This window comes from Apis mellifera, linkage group LG7, assembly GCF_003254395.2.
Source record: "Apis mellifera strain DH4 linkage group LG7, Amel_HAv3.1, whole genome shotgun sequence".
NCBI classification, from domain to species: Eukaryota; Metazoa; Arthropoda; class Insecta; order Hymenoptera; family Apidae; genus Apis; species Apis mellifera.
In genome coordinates, this window is record NC_037644.1 from 9305582 (window position 1) to 9325026 (window position 19445).

At 32.2% G+C, this 19445-nt stretch overlaps 1 protein-coding gene across 2 annotated transcripts in view; it reads left to right on the forward strand.

The window, feature by feature from the left end:
• LOC411220 (glutamate receptor 1) overlaps window positions 1-19445 on the forward strand; it is a 274056-nt gene that overhangs the window by 178080 nt on the left and 76531 nt on the right. For both annotated transcript variants that reach the window (XM_006565109.3, XM_006565108.3), the window contains exons 3-4: window positions 8479-8606; window positions 11616-11745. In XM_006565109.3, the coding sequence (XP_006565172.1) occupies window positions 8479-8606; window positions 11616-11745 (258 nt within the window). The remainder of the gene's footprint in view (window positions 1-8478; window positions 8607-11615; window positions 11746-19445) is intronic.

Below are 19445 nucleotides of genomic sequence, written 5' to 3' on the forward strand. Positions count from 1 at the left end.
TTCTTCCATTACCATTCAACAATTCAGTATCTCATCTCAAAATACCACATTAATTCCCCAACCTCTTCAACAATATAATTTTTCATCATATCATTATACAATAACACGTTTAACTTTTCCTTTCCTAACCCAATCCTCATAAAATTGTATAACACCTCTTTCTTCTCAAAGAAGAATCTTCCCTTCAACAACAATTTCAATTAATCTTCCTATTTAACCATCGTTATACAATTATACAACAATAATCTTCGACGTTATTCCAAACTGTTCCCCCCCTTTCGAAGTATCGCCTCTCCCCAAACCGCCGGAAGCCACGCGGTACCGCGCCAATTTTGAAAACGTAACACGGTACGACGTTCACTTTGGCCTCCAACCCCCGAATACACACGAGGCGAATTCTAGAAATCTCGAGGCCGGTGTGCTCCAGTAACTGTGCTCCAGATAATCGGCAAATCGGGGAAACTTTCTCCATTGTACGCCGCAAGTTCGCGGGTTCGAGGAACGGATCCCGGGAAACGGGGGCCTGATAATTCTGATAAGGGTACGCCACGTGTACAGGTGTCTGTATATATATATATACGTATTCGTGTATACGTGTGCACGTGTGTGCACGGATAGGGGAGGCACGTAGGGGGCGGCTGTTAAAGGACAAGTAGGAACACGCGTGATAGGACGAGTTAGCAACTTAAATGGCCCGTGAACCGTAGTTGGAATTACTTGTTGTCTAGTTGCTAAATATAATACGAGGGGACAATTCCAGATATATACGCGTCTATACTACTTGTCGCCGAATTACGATTTCGGAGCGTCTTAGGAGGACGAGGATGGAAACGTTGCAGGGCACTCCAGGAGAATATTGGAGGTGGTGCGTTTTAGAATAGGATAAAATTTTCCTTCTAGGATCGTGTATTTGATTGATTATGCAAATATCTTGGAGTGTTTGTTACTTTAAGTTCTTCGATATAAAAAGTATTTTATAAATTTGGAATTAATTTTTGCCAACGAATTATAAATTGTAATTAATATTCTTCAAATTTTAAAGAACATTCGATTTAATTAAATAAACATCCTTTCGAAAAGAAATCAAGTCTCTCTCCACAAATTTCATTCCAATTTAAACTCGCTTCACTTTCTCTTTCTGTTCGCGACACACAATTTAATTCCACGCGTTTCTCAGTTTTACAAATTATTAAGGAAATTCAAATTCATCCGATTCCGATCTCATCGTATAATAATGCTCTAACTTCTAACGTTTCATTAACCCAGTTCCATCTGCGTGATCGAGCTCGTTAGCATAGCTAACGTCGAATGGCTTTTCCTCTTTTTCGACGGCTCCTGTGTGTCGTCGAGTGGCTCTGTCTGACTTTCTTCGTTTCCTGGCACCCCTCCCCTCCCCCCTCACTCGAGATCTCGCGCCGGTTCGGTTACAATTCTCGAAACTTTTCGAGTGAAAAATAATTCGAGCAATATTCGAGAAGAAGAAGAAGAAGAAGAATTTCTCGAGTGTGCGCGAATTTGAGCAGAGGGCGCGTGTGAGTTACGACGCCGGCTCTTTTTCCCGGAAGGCGAACTTGAAATAATTAATCAAAGAATTAATCAAATTAATCACGTGCAACTTGTTTGTTGAATCGAAGCGACGAGGGATGAACTATATTCGAGTGTTGCTTTCGTGAACTTGACTTCTCCGAATTCGAAAATAAGATTTCGAATTATAGATACTTTTAAGATACTTTTAATTAAATTTATTGAAGCTCATCTTATACCTTGACTATACTACATTTTGATTTGAATTACTATTTTATTAAATTTTTCTAACTTAAATAAATTCAGGCCAGTTAAAACAACAATACATAAATCTAAACTCAAGTCATATCGTGGACTATCAAATTAATCGACAAGCATCTCTAATTAGATATAAAAAGCCGCCATATCATTTAATTTTAATGATTCAATATTTAATAACTTAATATATTAATTAAATGCGACTTTAAATGCGAAGGAAAAAGAAAATAAAAATAAAATTCTTATGATTCAAATCTACGAAAATTACTGATCAACACGATTTACATTAAATTATTCTTTTATACAGAAATTTGGAAATAAGAGAACTGGAAATATTTAAATTTAATTAAAGAAAGAATTTGATCACTTTTACAACATCCATTTTATTTTTTTCGCTTACCAACAACTGTGTTACGATATAATTAACCATATTATTAGCCTGTTAATTAGAATATCGTAAAGATTTCTTCAGATGCGAATATCTCGATTAACACGATTTATTAAATTTTATAAATTATTCTTTTATACAGAAATTTAGAAATAAGAGAACTGGAAATATTTAAATTTAAAGAAAGAATTTGATCACTTTTACAACATCCATTTTATTTTTTTCGTTTGCCAATAACTGTGTTACGATATAATTAACCATATTATTAGCCCGTTAATTAGAATATCGTAAAGATTTCTTCAGATACGAATATTCTCATTTGTCGACGTCAAAACGTTCGTTCGTTGAACGAAGGGGCACAGGACGTGTGCATCGTGCGGTTGAGAGTGTCATATGCAACAGCGCCTACGCGCACGGGATGGAAACTTCGTGTCATTAGTCTGTCCAAGGGTGGAAACCTCGTAATCTATATAATAATAGACGTCACCTTGCTCGTACCAATACGCGAAGTCGATAATACCGTGGCCATCTGCTGCCTATTTTATCGCGAAACCCTTCTGCACTACTCGTAGCAACTTTGGTGCATGTATCTCGAAGGGAGAAACAGGTGTTCTTCTCGATTATAGGCCGTCCCTATAATCGATCTTGTTGTTTATCAATGGAAGACCCGTGTCTAATTTAAATAACAGGGCAATAATTGTGCTCAATTGTATTTCACGAAACTATCGTTTCCCAATTTCGAAATCGGAGGAAAAATCGTTGAGAAAATATACGGAATAATTTGCAAATTACATTGAAACGTATTTCTTTACAGATGGAATAATATGAGTCAATAAATCAAAAGTTTTAATAAGGAAAATTATAGGAAAATTTGAAATTTTCTTCTTGAGAAAATTCCTTTTTATAGATAGAATAAAATATATCATATATGGAGTATGAAGTATATTATATATGTATAATCTTTTTTAATATACATATTAAATTATTTCAAAAATTCTATAAAGTAATATTTATTTAGATAATCATCGATGATTTCGCTATTTTTATCCTTTGCCGCATCCTCTCCCTGATTTCATGCGTCAATCAATAACAACGAAAGCAGTTAAATATTCGTAAACGTTTCGACAATTCGGTGGAACAGTCGGTGCGAAATCGTGGAACGTGATCGATACACCGCCGGCAAACGGCTGAGACCTGACACTCGATAAAACGGAAGCAGAAAAGTTTTCGAAGCGGGGGAGGCGAAAAGGAGAGGTTACGGAGGACGATATGATATCGAGTAGAGCAACAATTCAAACGTTTGGAGCTTTGCCAGAACGCGAACACTCTGGATGAAAAGCTGGGCCACGGTGGAAAGAAGAGGAGGGAGGAGCAAGAAGAGAAGAGCAAAACATCAGTGATAATTTGACTTCTTATTCTTCCGTTGTTCTAAAATTTAAATTGAATATTTAAGTGTTGAGTTATTTAATATAGTAATAACGTGACTTATTTATAGAAATGTTTTCATATTCTCTTTTTAAACATTTCACTCGAAATATAATACGTGATAATTATTTTTAGATTTTCAATTTTTAATGAGTTTTTGTATATACGTTGTAATACATGGATTACATAAATTTATTAATAGAAAGAAAAAGTATTTATATTGCAATACTAATTTTGGAGAGTTAAGGTTCCCAGGAAAATTTCGGAATATCAGAAAGCGAAAAAAATGCGGATCGATCGGAACGAGCGTGAAAGTTCAGTGACCAATGTTTCCAAAGAAGGAACCCGCTTGGCTCCAATTACCGCTCACGAGAAACCCGTTTTCACTTCTGCATTATTCATGATTTCAGGTTCAGGAAGTGGGACGCCGTATAAATCCCAAAATTCCGATAGCTCGTTTCCCGCAACGTTATGCGAATTCCATAGAAAAGCTTAATGAAAGAAATTCCATTCCACGTGGCTCGACAAAGAGAAAGAACGAAAAAGAAACGAACTGAACAGAACAGAAGGAAGAAGCATCCGGGCAACAAGAGTTAAGAAAATTACCCCTCGCGTCGAATAAAATCTAAATTCGCAAAAAGAAAGAAAAAAAGTAGAGGAAAGCGTTACAACGAGTAATACGTTTCTTCCAATTCTTCCTGCAATTACCCGTTTCCAAAAGATTCTACAACAGAATCTCTTACAACAACATACAATAGCTTTCCTTCCATCTAACGATAATCATATTCGAATGGAAATCGTGCGTTCCCTCATCGATATCACATTTACAAAAAGAATTGAAAAATTGAAGAATTAAAAATTAGAAAATAGAATTATCCTCCTCTCCATCGATCAAAATTCAAAAAAAAAAGAACAACTTTCCACGTCCTGATAAAATACTCTTTCCTTCGTAATTAGATGGGGTTGGAATCGCGCCCGCTCCCCTTATTAACCATCTCGTTGTTATCGTTACTACGAGCACCGCAATTTCGGCAGAATTGCGCGGAGCCTACTTTATTTTAATTATTCTTTTATGCCGGGCCGGTGCGCGGTGCCATTCGTGGTCGCGGCCCCGCGAAAGGCAAAGAAAAAAAAAAAAAAAGAGGGGAAGAGAGGAAGCCACCACAGAGGACGACAGTGGCTCTCTGGAGGGGGAGGGAGGGAGGGAGGGAAGAAAAACTGGCCGGCGGCGCGGCGACCGGCCTTTTATTTTCGTTGTTCCACGCCTCGTGTACAGCAGGGGTTGGGCCAGAATTCAGGGATCCGCTGTGGCCGGCATTTATTGCGACCACCCCCAAGGGTGCATTTATATTCATAAGCATAATGGGGCATCGTGACGTATACACGGCACGCTCCGCTCTGTCCCTTCGCTCTTTCATCATTATTAATTCCGCGACGGGGCCCCCCAACCCCTATCAAGATTCCCGCCGCGGTTCCGCGCGCCCCCTTTATTTACGATCTTATTTATCTCGCGAACCGACCCTCGCCACCACCCATCGGCCAATGCCGACAATGCTGATCTGTTTGCCCCGTTTTCGTCGCTTGTTTACCACCGTGGTAAGTTGGCTCGATCGATCCGCGATGCAAATAAAAGAATACAGATTTTAATCGAATCGAGCGCGTTGCTCGAAACGTAGGTGGGACAGGATATTGTTCTTTTATATACGCGGGGGGAGGAAATGTGTGATGTTTAAAAATCTTATGTAGGATATTTTAATTGGAAGAAGTAAAGAATTGTTATAGCTCATATCGCAAGAAATTTTTGTATTAACAAGTATAGTTGGGAGTATAGTTGGGAGTTGTTAACAAATCAATTGTAAATTATTATTGATTAAGATTAGATAAAAATTTTCCAACAAATTTCTTTTCTCGAGAAGTGAAGAAAGATAAAAATTTAAGAAATAAAAAAAATTTTATGTAGACTATTTTAATTAGAAGAAGTAAAAAATTATAGTTATAGCTTATATCGCAAGAAGTTTTTGTATTAACAATTGATAAAATGTTAGAATTTATTTCTTTTTTCAATAGTTGGGAGTTGTTAATAAATCAATTGTAAATTATTATTGATTAAGGTTAGATAAAAATTTTCCAACAAATTTCTTTTCTCGAGAAGTGAAGGCTGCGAAATGAAAATTTTGAAACAAAAAAAATTTTATGTAGGATATTTTAATTAGAAGAAGTAAAAAATTATAGTTATAGCTTATATCGTAAGAAAATTTATTTTTGTATTAACAATTGATAAAGTGTTAGGATTTGTTTCTATTTTCAATAGAAGTTGGGAATTTTGTTAACAAATCAATTGTAAATTATTATTGATTAAGGTTAGATAAAAATTTTCCAACAAATTTTTTTTCTCGAGAAGTGAAGAAAGATGAAAATTTAAAAAACAAAAAAAATTTTATGTAGGATATTTTAATTAGAAGAAGTAAAGAATTGTTATACCTCATATCGCAAGAAGTTTTTGTATTAACAATTGATAAGTATTAGGATAAGTATTAGGATTTATTTCTATTTTCAATAGAAGTTGGGAATTTTGTTAACAAATCAATTGTAAATTATTATTGATTAAGGTTAGATAAAAATTTTCCAACAAATTTCTTTTCTCAAGAAGTGAAGAAAGATAAAAATTTAAGAAATAAAAAAAATTTTATGTAGGATATTTTAATTAGAAGAAGTAAAAAATTGTTATAGCTCATATCGTAAGAAATTTTTGTATTAACAATTGATAAAGTGTTAGGATTTGTTTCTATTTTTAATAATTGGGAGTTTTGTTAACAAATCAATTAACGATGTAAATTATTATTGATTAAGGTTGAAATTAAAATTTAGATGAAAAGTAAAATTTAAGAAAAGAGAAAAAATTAAACTCCGTCTAATTATTATAATTCTTCGTATTAGCGAAAAGATATCATATATAAAAGAGTATTAAAACTTTTGTTGAAACTTCTTCGTCCCTTAGACTGGATTGTTCTTCTCTTCCATTTCGCCGCCACTTTGCCCCATCGGTTAACCGATCCACATTATGCGACTTGGCGGAGTTCGCGTTTATTAGCCGTGCACCTGGTCTCGTGCAAAGCTGTCGAGAGGAGGAGAGAATCGTTCGTCACGGAGACCTTCTAATCGATATGCGATGCCGTGTGTTGCATGCAGCCACCGTTGCGTCTAGTACGCGGGAGGGATGCATGATCAACCCCCGAACGGCCGACCTATTATCGGCTTTGGACATGTATACGGGCTCTTTTCGAAAAACACTGCCTCCTTGGGAGGAGAGGATGGATTCTGGACACGTTTCGCTGGTCAGAGTTGCCTCTTTTTACGAAGACGCTCAGAGAAGACTCGGTGAAAATTTTCGGTGGAGGAGGAAGAAGATTGAGACTTTCTTGGAGTGGTTTATAGGGGATCGATAATTATTAATATTAAATATAATATAATATTAAAAATTATTAAATAAATTATTAAATATTAAATAATATAATATTAAATTTGGAATATTAAAGGTATTAAATGTTTAAACCTGTTATAAGAATTATAGAATTTTTTCTTGATATTAGCAAAATGTAATATCACGAAGGATATTTTGAGAAAGTATCTGCAAAATTATTTTTTTAATAAAAAAACTAAAATACAATTTATACAATATCAATAATATGAACGTTTTTATCAATATTTATATATAATCTTGAAACTTATTTTGGTAAATAATTTCCACGTATCAAATATTATCTCGATCGAAAGAGTGGAAATTAAAGGAATTATAAATTACAGAAATGGAATATTAAAATTTCATCTTGGCAAATTTCTTTTTTTTTTACCAACATTGATGGAACAAAATTTCAATGCTAATGCGTCGGTATCCATCGTGTTTCGACACGAGCTCTCGCGCATTACGCGCGAGAAAAAGGAAAAAATCACGATGGAATTCCCTTCCCTTTGTCCGCGACCCAATAATGAAAAACAGAGTTATTGGACTTCTGACTATGCTTTGACACTTTTGAATAGATATTACGCGTCCTGCGACTGTGGAGGCCAACATGGCTGCGAATGAAATTACGCGTGAAATGCCAACGCGATTTGTTGAATTTTCTCGCATGATTCTCGCGAAAATTCGCTTCGTTTACTCGATAAAAGTCTCAGAGAGACGCGGGATGATGATTTTTCCATGTTAATTGACGACGAATGTTGCAGTGTCAGACGCGTGATTCTTCTAATTTTTTATTCTTAACTCTCTCTCTCGTTTTTTTCATTACAGTTTACTTCATAAACTTTTATTCCGTTGATAAAATTTTATATCGTTCAGACTGTTTTTCTTAGTTGAAACGTTTTAGTGTTTTTTTTATTTTTTTTTTTTTATTTTTTAAGACATATTGGAATATTTTATTATCACTTCTTTTTTTAATTTTAGGTTGTTTATTTTTTATGATGTACTGAAATTATTTAAGTTGGTATTATTCTTAATGATTTTTTAGATACATGTCGAATTCTTTAGTTGAAACTTTTCAATGTATATTAAGATATTTCAATGCGTTTTCTTATTTCTTAAAAATCATCTGTTCGAATTATCCACAATAATTTGGATATTCGAATAAATTTAAATCAATTCGTATTAATTTTATTATTCTCCAATCAATTTCTGTTTATTCAAGATTTCAAACACGCTTAATAAAACAATATTAATTGCATTTTTCCCCGAATGACGTACGATTTCATTAGTGATAGATTTTAATAAGGCCGTACGTACGGATGAATTTTCGTTTCCAAACGAATTCGAAATTCCCTCCTGTTGTACGAATTATTTTTTTGAAAAAATTTTCAAAAATTTTTAACAAGTTGATCGTTTGTTGCAGTTTGCAGTCAATTCAGCAGAGGGGTGTTCTCCATGCTGGGCGCCGTTAGCCCGGACTCGTTCGACACCCTTCATTCCTACAGCAATACGTTTCAAATGCCATTCGTGACGCCCTGGTTTCCCGAGAAGGTAAATAGCACGTTTTCTTCCCTCTCCCCTTCCTCTCTCCGGCTCCGTAAATAAAAACTTATAATATCGCCGCCTATATTTATTCTTATCCCTCCAACCCCCTATATATCCGCTTATTTTCACTTATCGGTCTTCGATCTGCTTATTTTTATCATATCTTTTCGAAGCTTGGATGAAAAAGTTGTTTCTTAGAACGTGTGATTCAATTAGCGATGGAAGAAATTAATCGATTATTTCTTCTATAGTTTAATTTTCTTACGATATTCGAACATGCAAACATTATATAATGCGATTAATACACGTTTGAATAATCGATCGTATTCGCTTTCGAGACAATTAATATAACTCGTAAACGAAAATAAAGAGACAGTATGAATCGTATCATTAAAGATATAAAAACCGTAATATAAATACCGAACTGTTTAAGTACTGAAGAAATGCCAAGGAGGAGGAGAGTATAATTTCAAAGTATCAAAAATCCCAAGAATTTTAATTCAACTTATCCTCCAACTTAATTACCCAACAAGAAAAAAAAAAAAAATTTCATCTCCTTGCATTCCAACTTTACTCGTAAACTCTTCCTTAACTAACTTCCATACTTACGTTCACTTCCAGTAGGTCAGATTCGTAGAAATTCTTCAAAGTTTATCCTCATACCTATCTCATTAGTCATACCTCGCCAGTTTTACTTTCATTGTTCTTTCCTTCTCTTAAATATTTTTCCTTTTCGCAAATTTCGCGTGCTCGGAACAAGAGTCTTGAGATCGATAAAGATTTGTCTTTACGATTCATATTTATCGACAAGAATACGTACTCTCTCTCTCTCTCTATCTATCTATCTATCTACTCTTTCACGGATTATTTATATATAGCTACGGTTCATCCATAAATGTACGTACAAACGTATTACCAATAAATCATTCTGACTCGTAAACACCTTCTTAACTACATACACACTTACTTCCAACACACTACAATTTATTTATCTCATATATATATATATATGTATCATTAATCATTCGCAAGTTTTTACTTTCGTTCTTCTTTTCCCTTTTTTCCTCTCACGCATGCATAAATCTCACAGAGAAAAATGGAGAGAAATACCATCGCGATGATTATCGAAAAATCGGGATCGAATAAAAATTCATCGTTTGTTTGTTTGTAGATAATTATCGTCAACTCTTCCCTTTCCATTTATATCCTTCTGTACATAAATAAATATATAGGGTGTGCACGAACATATTACAATTTGACCCTCGAAACGAATCGGATAGGGCGAAAATTTATTCGTCGTATTTGTCGGGTGGCGCCACTTGCAAAACGTGTATATACGCACCGTCCATATTGGATGAATGGCGGCCCCCTTCCGTATATCTGGGGCGCAAGTGTGAGTTTTTATCTGTTTCGACATGTTGTACGAGCACGCAATCGTGTAACGAACGTTCACGTTGTTTAAATGCTAATCGCGTGGTAATGCTAATTCGAAACCTCCTCTCTCTCTCTCTCTCTTGTTCTCTTTTCTTTCTCTCTCTCTCTCTCTGCTCTCTTTTGTACTCTTTCTTTGTCTTCCTTTTTCCCGTCTTTCAATTCTACTCTCCTTTCTACTTCCTCTCTCCGTTACCCCCCACGTGGCTAGTCAATTACAGCTCGCAGGAGAACTGCCATTTATAAGAGGAGATCTTTTTCAATTTCCAACGATCCCTCCATGTTATTGTGCTATTTTCCCTTAACATCTTGTGAATTGCGATGACTGTTCCTTTCTGTTGCGTTATCCCTTTCTTTGTTCTCCCTCTCCTTTTTCTTTTCCCTTTCCAACTTTTGTCGGTGGAGGCAATAGGTTTGCATCGAAATTCACGTGACTTGGATTCGAAAAACTGCTTTATCATTGTAAATTTATCGTTTTATAAATTCTTTCGTTAAAAATAATTTTCTAAATAATTTATTCCCAATTTTGTGCTTCGTACTGTCAAAAATGCAATTTATTCTTAATTTTTATATTATTTAGCCTTCGATTTTTGATTTTCACACATATATTAACTAATTATTTTTATTCTTTACACGTACGACAACTGAATACATATATATCTACTGGAAGACTCGTGAAAGAAGCAGCTATTCGTGAATATCAAAAAGAAAGAAAGAAAGAAAGAAAAAATAAAATCCCACTATTCCTCGAACAAAAGCATAATTCGCTCAAAATCAACCGGTTACCTCGCCAACAAGAAAACTCTTGAAACAGTCCAATATCCCGTTGCAGCTTTCAAATAGACCGCCATTCACGCCACGCCGCGCGTCGTAATTATTTACGATTACATTTATCGTGCCGGATTGGTTTTCGCCGGGTTGGCCCTCCACCTCAGAGGAAACTACACCATTCAACGAGTTTCGTACGCGGATGAATAAAATCTGAAAGCGAAAACGTGTATACGTGATCTTGTATTTGGAAGCTTGGCAGGCAAGTGATTCTGGTGTGCGCGAAAGCGAGTCGAAAAAAATTTTTTTGTCATTTAAGCTTTGTTCACGATTCGGAATCGTGTTTTGGAAAACTTTTGAATGGAGTACAGGAATTGGCTAATTCTCTAATTGGATACGAGTAAATTTTTCTCGAATAGGATAACTTTTTCCTTTCACCTGTGAAAGTAAGCGGAAAATATAGTATACAGTTTTTCCTTCTCCTTTTTTTTTTTTTTTTTTCATTTGAAGATCATCAAGGATTTAATAATTACTCTTTCGATTAATTCCAATTTTTATATCTTCACGTGTGTAAATCTTCCTTTCCAAATAATTAAATCAACTTATCCATAATTCGAAAATTATATTCGAGTAAAAATGGATTCTATTATATGTAAATAAAAAATAGAAACTTATCTCTTAGCATTCACTATTGATTCCAATAAATGGAATATGTAACTTTGATTTATCAATTTCAAATTCTTCCCAATTCTTCTACCATTACATATGATACCATATCTACCATTACATGGATACGTGTATATATGCGTGTTACAGGTTCTGACACCGTCCTCCGGTCTCCTGGATTTCGCCATAAGCATGCGTCCGGATTATCATCGCGCTATCATCGACACAGTGCGATATTACGGATGGAAGAAAATCATCTACCTCTACGACTCCCACGACGGTAAGTTGGCTCCCCCTTTCTCATGCATTTCTCATTTTACGCGGTCTCCGTCCGCGCGCTCTCTCAGCCGAGGCTCTCTCCATTTTTATCGCGTCCCGCCAAGGATCCTTTCTCGCCCCCCTCCCCCTCCCTAGCGGCCCCTCGTTGCGCGATATAAGGGTAAATCGACGACGTTCACTGCCCTTTTGAATACGTAATGGATATAGTACACGGAAATAGCTTTTCTTTTTTTTTTCGCGACGTCGTCTCGAGGAAGGAAAAAATTTGTATTGTCTCCGATTTTGGAAATGATGGACGTGGCTCCCCGTTTCGAGAAAAAGGGGAGGGAATTTCGGGACGTGGAAAACTGTTTCACCGCCCGCTGTATGCAAATTCGCTGACCTCGCGCGCTTTTGAATAATAATGGATACGTTGGAAATAACGTTTCTTATTGCACGATGGTTCTCTTGAGTTGTGGATTAAAAAAAAAAAAAAAAGAAGTAAAAGATGAAAATGGTAATTTTTGATTTGAAGTAGGGTAAGTTTTTTTTTTAAGGAAAGGAAATTTTGGAAATATGGAAGTTCGTTAGAGTATATATATTGGGTTTGGAAAATAATTTATACCTTTGATTTGATATAAATCAATGATAAGAATAGATTTAGTTTCGAATTTGTCAGATGATTGATAAGATTTTATTGGTAAAATAAATAAAATAATTGTGAAATCTGTGCAACGAGTTTTTTTTAATAGATTGTTGTAAATGAAGTTGTTATTGAAATTAAGAAAAACATATTTTTAGCTATGATTATAATTATTTTAATTATTTAAACAATTTTTTTTCTACATTTCTTTCATTTCTCTTCTCCACCACCAATTTTCAATCTTATATATGGAAAAGAAAGGGAAGGGAATGACTCGACTGTGATATTAAAATGATGTGATTTAAAATGATTCCAACAATTCTTTCTTATTTTTTGAAACACCGCTAAAAAAATAAAAGAGACGAAAAAAGGCATTTGAGCATTTTCGAATGGATTCTTTTGAAATTCATGGATGTGTATACATTACCGTTCATAACTCACCAGACATTTAATATATTTTGAATAGAGATAAATGAACGTTCGTACGTAGATGCGTATACATTACCATCCATAAATACGTCTTATATATTTTGAATAATGATAAATGAACATTAAAGTAAAAAAAAAAAAGGAAGAAAAATAAAAATAAATCACGAAAGTATATACATATATTTCAGATAAGAATAAATAAAAGTTGAATTAAATTCTTATTAAATATTTCACACTTTTAATACGTCTTATATATTTTGAATAATAATAAATGAACATTAGAGTAAAAAAAAAAGGAAGAAAAATAAAAATGAATCACGAAAGACCGAATATATATACATATATTTCAAATAAGAATAAATAAACGTTGAATTAAATTCTTATTAAATATTTTAAACTTTTAATATGTTTTATATATTTTGAATAATGATAAATGAACATTAAAGTAAAAAAAAAAAAAAAGAAAAATAAAAATGAATCACGAAAGTATATACATATATTTCAGATAAGAATAAATAAACGTTGAATTAAATTTTTATTAAATATTTCACACTTTTAATCACGAAAGACCGAGTATATATACATATATTTCAGATAAGAATAAATAAACGTTGAATTGAATTCTTATTAAATATTTTATACTTTCGTAATTATTATAATATCGTACATACAATGCATAATTCACAACGTCGGTCGAAATCGAACAAAATTTATTTCATTTGTTTAAAATTTTACTCGCCGTATCCTTGATATCAATTGTAAATTTTTACGCATAAATTCTAAAATAATAAAAGTAGTTGTAAGTAGTTTCAAGGTTATTATCCTTCCGCGAAAACTTCGAAATTCCCCTGCTTCCCGTACACCATAAATTCTCTCTGATAAAATTCAAAATTACACTTTATTCGTAGGAGAAGGAGGTATAATATTTGCATGTATAATCGTCATACATACACACACACGTTATACGTACACGTCGAAATTAACAAAAGATTGGTCGCTTCCATTGGTAATTTCCAAATAATAAAAAAATTCCAAATAGATTGCGAATGTAAAACTACAAAAAAAAAGGAAAAAGAAAAATAAAATAAAGGAGGAGGAAAAAAGATGTTTATCATCGGCGTGAATATGAAATGATCATGCGCCCCGATCCTTACAACACGTGCACGAAAAAGAAATGCATTTGCATGCTTAACTACGACGCTGTGTTAATTCTAATTTCATACATACCAGACACGGTCTAGTAGTTCGTAGAAATGGAGATTTTTCGTGTCTGTCCCGATTCGGTGTGCAAACTGAGAATATAGGCGAGACATCGAGTATGGTACCTCGTAACGTGGAAACCATATGGATCCACGATACGATCCATGGTGTCTCTTCTCACTCTCAAGTTTTTACTTGAGATTCTGACAAATCTAAGAGGTAGTAAAAAAAAAAAAAGAAAAGGAAAAATCCGACGATCGACATTGAATTAGTAATTATCTCAAATATTCAAACGGAATAGATGATTAGATAGAAATATCCTAGAAAGAATATTTATCAAGGATATTGCAGTGAGTCATGTGTGTGATTAATATTAATTACTTCCTACTACTTTTATGTAGATGTTTGTTAAGTACAAAAATGGGATAAGGAAATAAGTGAAATAAGAATGATGAATAAGAATCCGAGAGAACTAGGATGAGGCGTTTCTTTTTGTTCTTTCAATGTTATCGAAATTTTTATTGAAAAATAAACGATTAATCTAAAGTGCTATGTCACTAGTTTCGTACAAGACTGTGCGATTATAAAAAGGAGATAAAAGGAAATAGTGTAATTATACTATTTACAACTGTATTTTTAATGAATATAATTTTAATTAGCTATGAAACTTAATAATGCAATAAAAAAAAAAGATTATCTATCCTCATTATTTATGTCACATTGAATGAGAAATATTAATATCTTATTTTTCTTCTATGATTATGAAACAAGGCCACTTTTGATCAATAAAATGAACATAATCACTCGGATATGTTAATTTTTCTTTTTTATCTAATAAATTATTCTTATATACACTGCGATTAATAAATAGAATTATCATTCATCTCTGGAATAATGTAAATTCACGATCTATATAATATTTGAGAAGAAGATTATAGTATAATTAATTCCTAAAAAAATCAATAATAAAGTCAGTAAAAAATAAAACAATCCCAAAAGGAAAATGGATTTATATTACTTCCAAAATAAATAGAAATCTAATTCGTATCGTATCTTAATCATATTTTTCTCGATACATGTTACACAAGTTTAAAATGCATTTCTATTCACGACAATATTGAAACGTTCGAGGAAATAATTTGGCCTCGAAGCTCGAGCCATTCAAGGCGATGTTTTTCCTCTTACTTTCGCCATTTGCGTAAGCCCGTTGATCATTCGAACCGCTGATTTTACTCCGTGTAATTCCTCTAACTATCGTCACATTCTATAATTAAGCTACTTGTCGGCAATATAATTGATAATTTCGCGGAATCACGCTTTTATATTCATATTAACGAACGAAGGCTTAAAAATCCTCGGAAATTAACAGAGTGGATCGATTGATAATTATTCTCAAAATTTTTTAAAAGAATGAGAACGAAAGAATTCCAATTGATCTCGAATTTTAGAATTTTTCGTACTCTTCTTTATTTTTTATCATCGATTCACGTCAAAATTAAAATTTGTATTTCTCGAATCTTTGTAATTGTAATTTACGATTTTTAAAATTGAATTATTACAATCTTTAAGATGAATAATACATTTTTATATTAAAATTCAACGTTCTTCGTGGATTCTCTAAAATTTCCCCCATTTGAAGTATTCAAAGGACGCTAATTAAAATTGTAATGAAATATTCATGCGCGTAATATATTAATCGATGTGCTGAAATATCAATAATTATCATAATTCGTAAAATTAACATATTAGGGGGGTGGAATTGAACCGCATTGTTTTATTGCTTATTATGTATGGTGCTTTTATTAACAAAAATCAAGAGGCATATTATTCGAATAACGAAACGAATAAAATTGTTACTTTACAATGATTCATTGTGTTAACATTGTTTCCACATATTTTCCTCGGCAAATATTATTTGAGTGTTAAGTGGTCAATTATCATTAATGATTTCGCAAATCCCCTTATTTTTCTGCACCGTGAATCAATTGCAATTTTGCATAAATTTTTAACCCGATTTTCCTTATACGTGATATCGATCACGTATAACGATTACAATGATCGATCTTTGAATTGATTTTTCGTAGAAGATTGCATCAACATAAAATCTGGATATACCTTATTACTTTTCAGATCATTCTGCATCGTAGATTTCGATCAGTACACTGAAATAAATCATGAAGTAAATCATCGTTTCGATTTAATTTGTCAACATCCACTCGAGCATCTTATGTATTCATATTTTTAATTAAAGTTAGTAAGTAAATAAATTTATCAAATTATCTTGCAAGTACGTATAATCACACAGTAAATATTGAACTATCTTATCACGAAAATTCTAATGTACATAAATTCTTGCATTTATGCACTCGATCGATTAAAAGTTTAGGATTTACTTTTAATGTTAACAACTTATAAGATTCGAAATTTAAAAATTTAATATTCATTGTTTGTGAAAATATACATAAAATAACGAGGATCGTTTATTAATAAATTACTATTAATATATTTTCTATAATAATATTACTATAAAAATTTTTAAACATTCCATTAATTATTTATTTATTATTTATGAATCATCCAAACAATTTTACTTCTCTATCAATATTACTCTTAAATTCTATTTATTGATAAAAGTAAATTCAAATTTTCATCTTGTCAAATACACGATCTTAAACTCTTGATCCTCATTCCTTATCACTCAATATAATTTTCAGAAAAATAAAAAAAAATTCACGTGTGCTTAAAATCTAAAATACGCCGAATATTATTATATAAAATCTCTGCTTAAAAGTTTTACCTTCATTTATTAATCTCTCGCGATTACTACTCGAGCTAAATTTCGAGTCAAATGTTTCATGTTTATTCGGAATCGATAGAACGCTTTGACACGAAGATCAATTAATTATGATATGTTGACAATACAAACAATAATTTATGTCTCACAGACACAATGTATATTCGTACAATGTATTTATCGGAATAATCAATGATTGGACAATGGATCAATGATTCGATATGTAATCAAAATTACAATATTCTAATAATCCATATTTAAATCCAATATTTGAACAATCCGTATTCGGATAATTTGGATAATTCGAATGTTTGGATGATTGATTAGAATGCTCGAACAATCAACGCAACTCTACGAATCTGAATAAATAATTAAACCAAGACGATTACTTTATCTCTTAAATTTCATGCTAATTTCGTTATAACTCGATCGTCCATCTTTGCTCCAAATCCAAATTCACAATTCCGAGCGATTGCTCTTCTTCGACGGACGAACGATAAGAACGGGTCCCATCCCATCCACGAAACATCATCGTGGCTTTAATTACCGAATGCAAATGTAAATATACTTTAGGGAGCATTGTGGTGGCCTTCGTGCGCCATTGCATTTGTGCGTCCCTCTCTGCCTGACCGCCCTTTACAGCCTTGCCCTTTACCCTCCATTTTAATCTGCATAACGCGCGATCTTGCCCGATTAGCGCTCAAACCGGAAGGGGTAATTGCACAGGTAAATTGTTGTTGAGTTTAGTCTCGATTTATAGGTTTGATTTTTATATAAAGTGTTTCTTTTTTTTTTTGGTTATTTTTCGTTCGATGAATTTGAAGAAATATGATGATGAAGGAAATGATTTTCTATGGAATGAAAAGAAAATAATTGTTAAATTTACACATTTCATTACTTATCTTTGTAAAATTTGTTTAAATTTTATGATAAGATCATTGGAGAAATTTATAAGTAATCTTTAAGGTCGAGTGAGTTTATTTCTGAATTTATTTTTTTTTTAATTAATTAATTTGTTAAAACAGGAAAATTTAACTATGATCTTAATATTCATTAAAATGCTAGTCATTGTATACTCATAATTCTATCGAGATTTCATTAATATTTGTTATAATTACTATTAAATTCAATTCTACGATTAAACTATCGACCTTGTATTGAATTACCATTTTAAACTACCTCTAAACGAATGATAAACATATTTTATTTCAAGATCATACATAATGAGTTAAGAAGAGAAAAAAAGGAGATACGAACAGAAAGAATTCTCTCGTATATTTTTTTCCATTCATATTAATGAATATATATTAATAAATGTACATATGCATCACAATCTCGTTTACAGTTTCGATTTCTCAATCATTTACATATCATAATTATTTCTCTTATATCATGCAAATTATTATACTCGTAATTATTAACCTATATATATATAAACTAATAAAAAAGATCTCTATAAATCTCTCTAACTTTGGTCTCGAGAGATCGTTTTACAGATTTCACGTTGATTGCACACAGATTATAACCAAGATATGAACGCACAAATTACTTCCAACTGACGAATTTTGAAATAAGATCCTTATCAGAAACGCTGTGAACGCAATTATCCACGTTCCTATCCGCTGGAATGATTCGATTTACGAAAAATTCCCTTTCTCTTCTAACAGTTGCGAAACCGGTATCTTTTATTCCGTTTTTTCTTTCTTTTTTTCTAATTTGTAAGATAACAAGGGAAACAAGATTTTGCGAAACGTGATTATAAGATTCTGAGTTTCGATACGTTAAACTTGGTGCATGCCTTGTCAATATTGTTATTTCATCACGATACATTGTAATTTGTCTAATTAATTCCTGGAGTATTATTGGTGGATACGTATGCCCTAGGAAAATTGTCTTTATAAGGATTTATACGATGTAAATGGATGTTTATTTAGATTAAATGGTAAATAATTAATTCTCTATTCTTCGTTAATTAAAAAAGAATAGATGAATGTCGAATCGAAGGAATGTTAGTTTTGGATGCGAATTAATTTTTCCTTTTTTCTTTTATTAATGGAAATTAAATGAGAATTAAAGAGGGAGATTTGATAAGAATTAATTAAATGAGGAAGAAGAGATAATGTTGAGAATCGAAATTCAGCTGAATAAAATTTTTTAATAGAAAATTAACTTTTATTATAAAATTGATAGCAGAAAGTGAATTATGCTATAAGAAATTTTAGACAACGAATATAGAGAAAGATATATGAAATAATAATAAAATGTATAAAATAATTATTCGTTATTGTGTAATTCATTATATGTAATGACATATTTTAATATAATTTATGGAAAATATATATTTTATAATTACGTATTTATTTAAAATTGGCTGATACATGCACTATTTATTAATTATTATCGTTTTCACTTATTGCTGGAAAAGAATTTATTTAAAATTATTAAAAACTTTTAGAAACTTGTTTTTTTTTAAATTTATTTATATAAATGATGATTAATTGACATTACTATTGAATACTTTATCTTATTAATTATCAGTCCTCACATGATCAATAATAATAATATTAAAAATACAATACAATACATTTCACAATCCATCTTAATCACCTTGTGACAATCAATAATATTTTACGCATTTAAAATTAATAAACTGGTT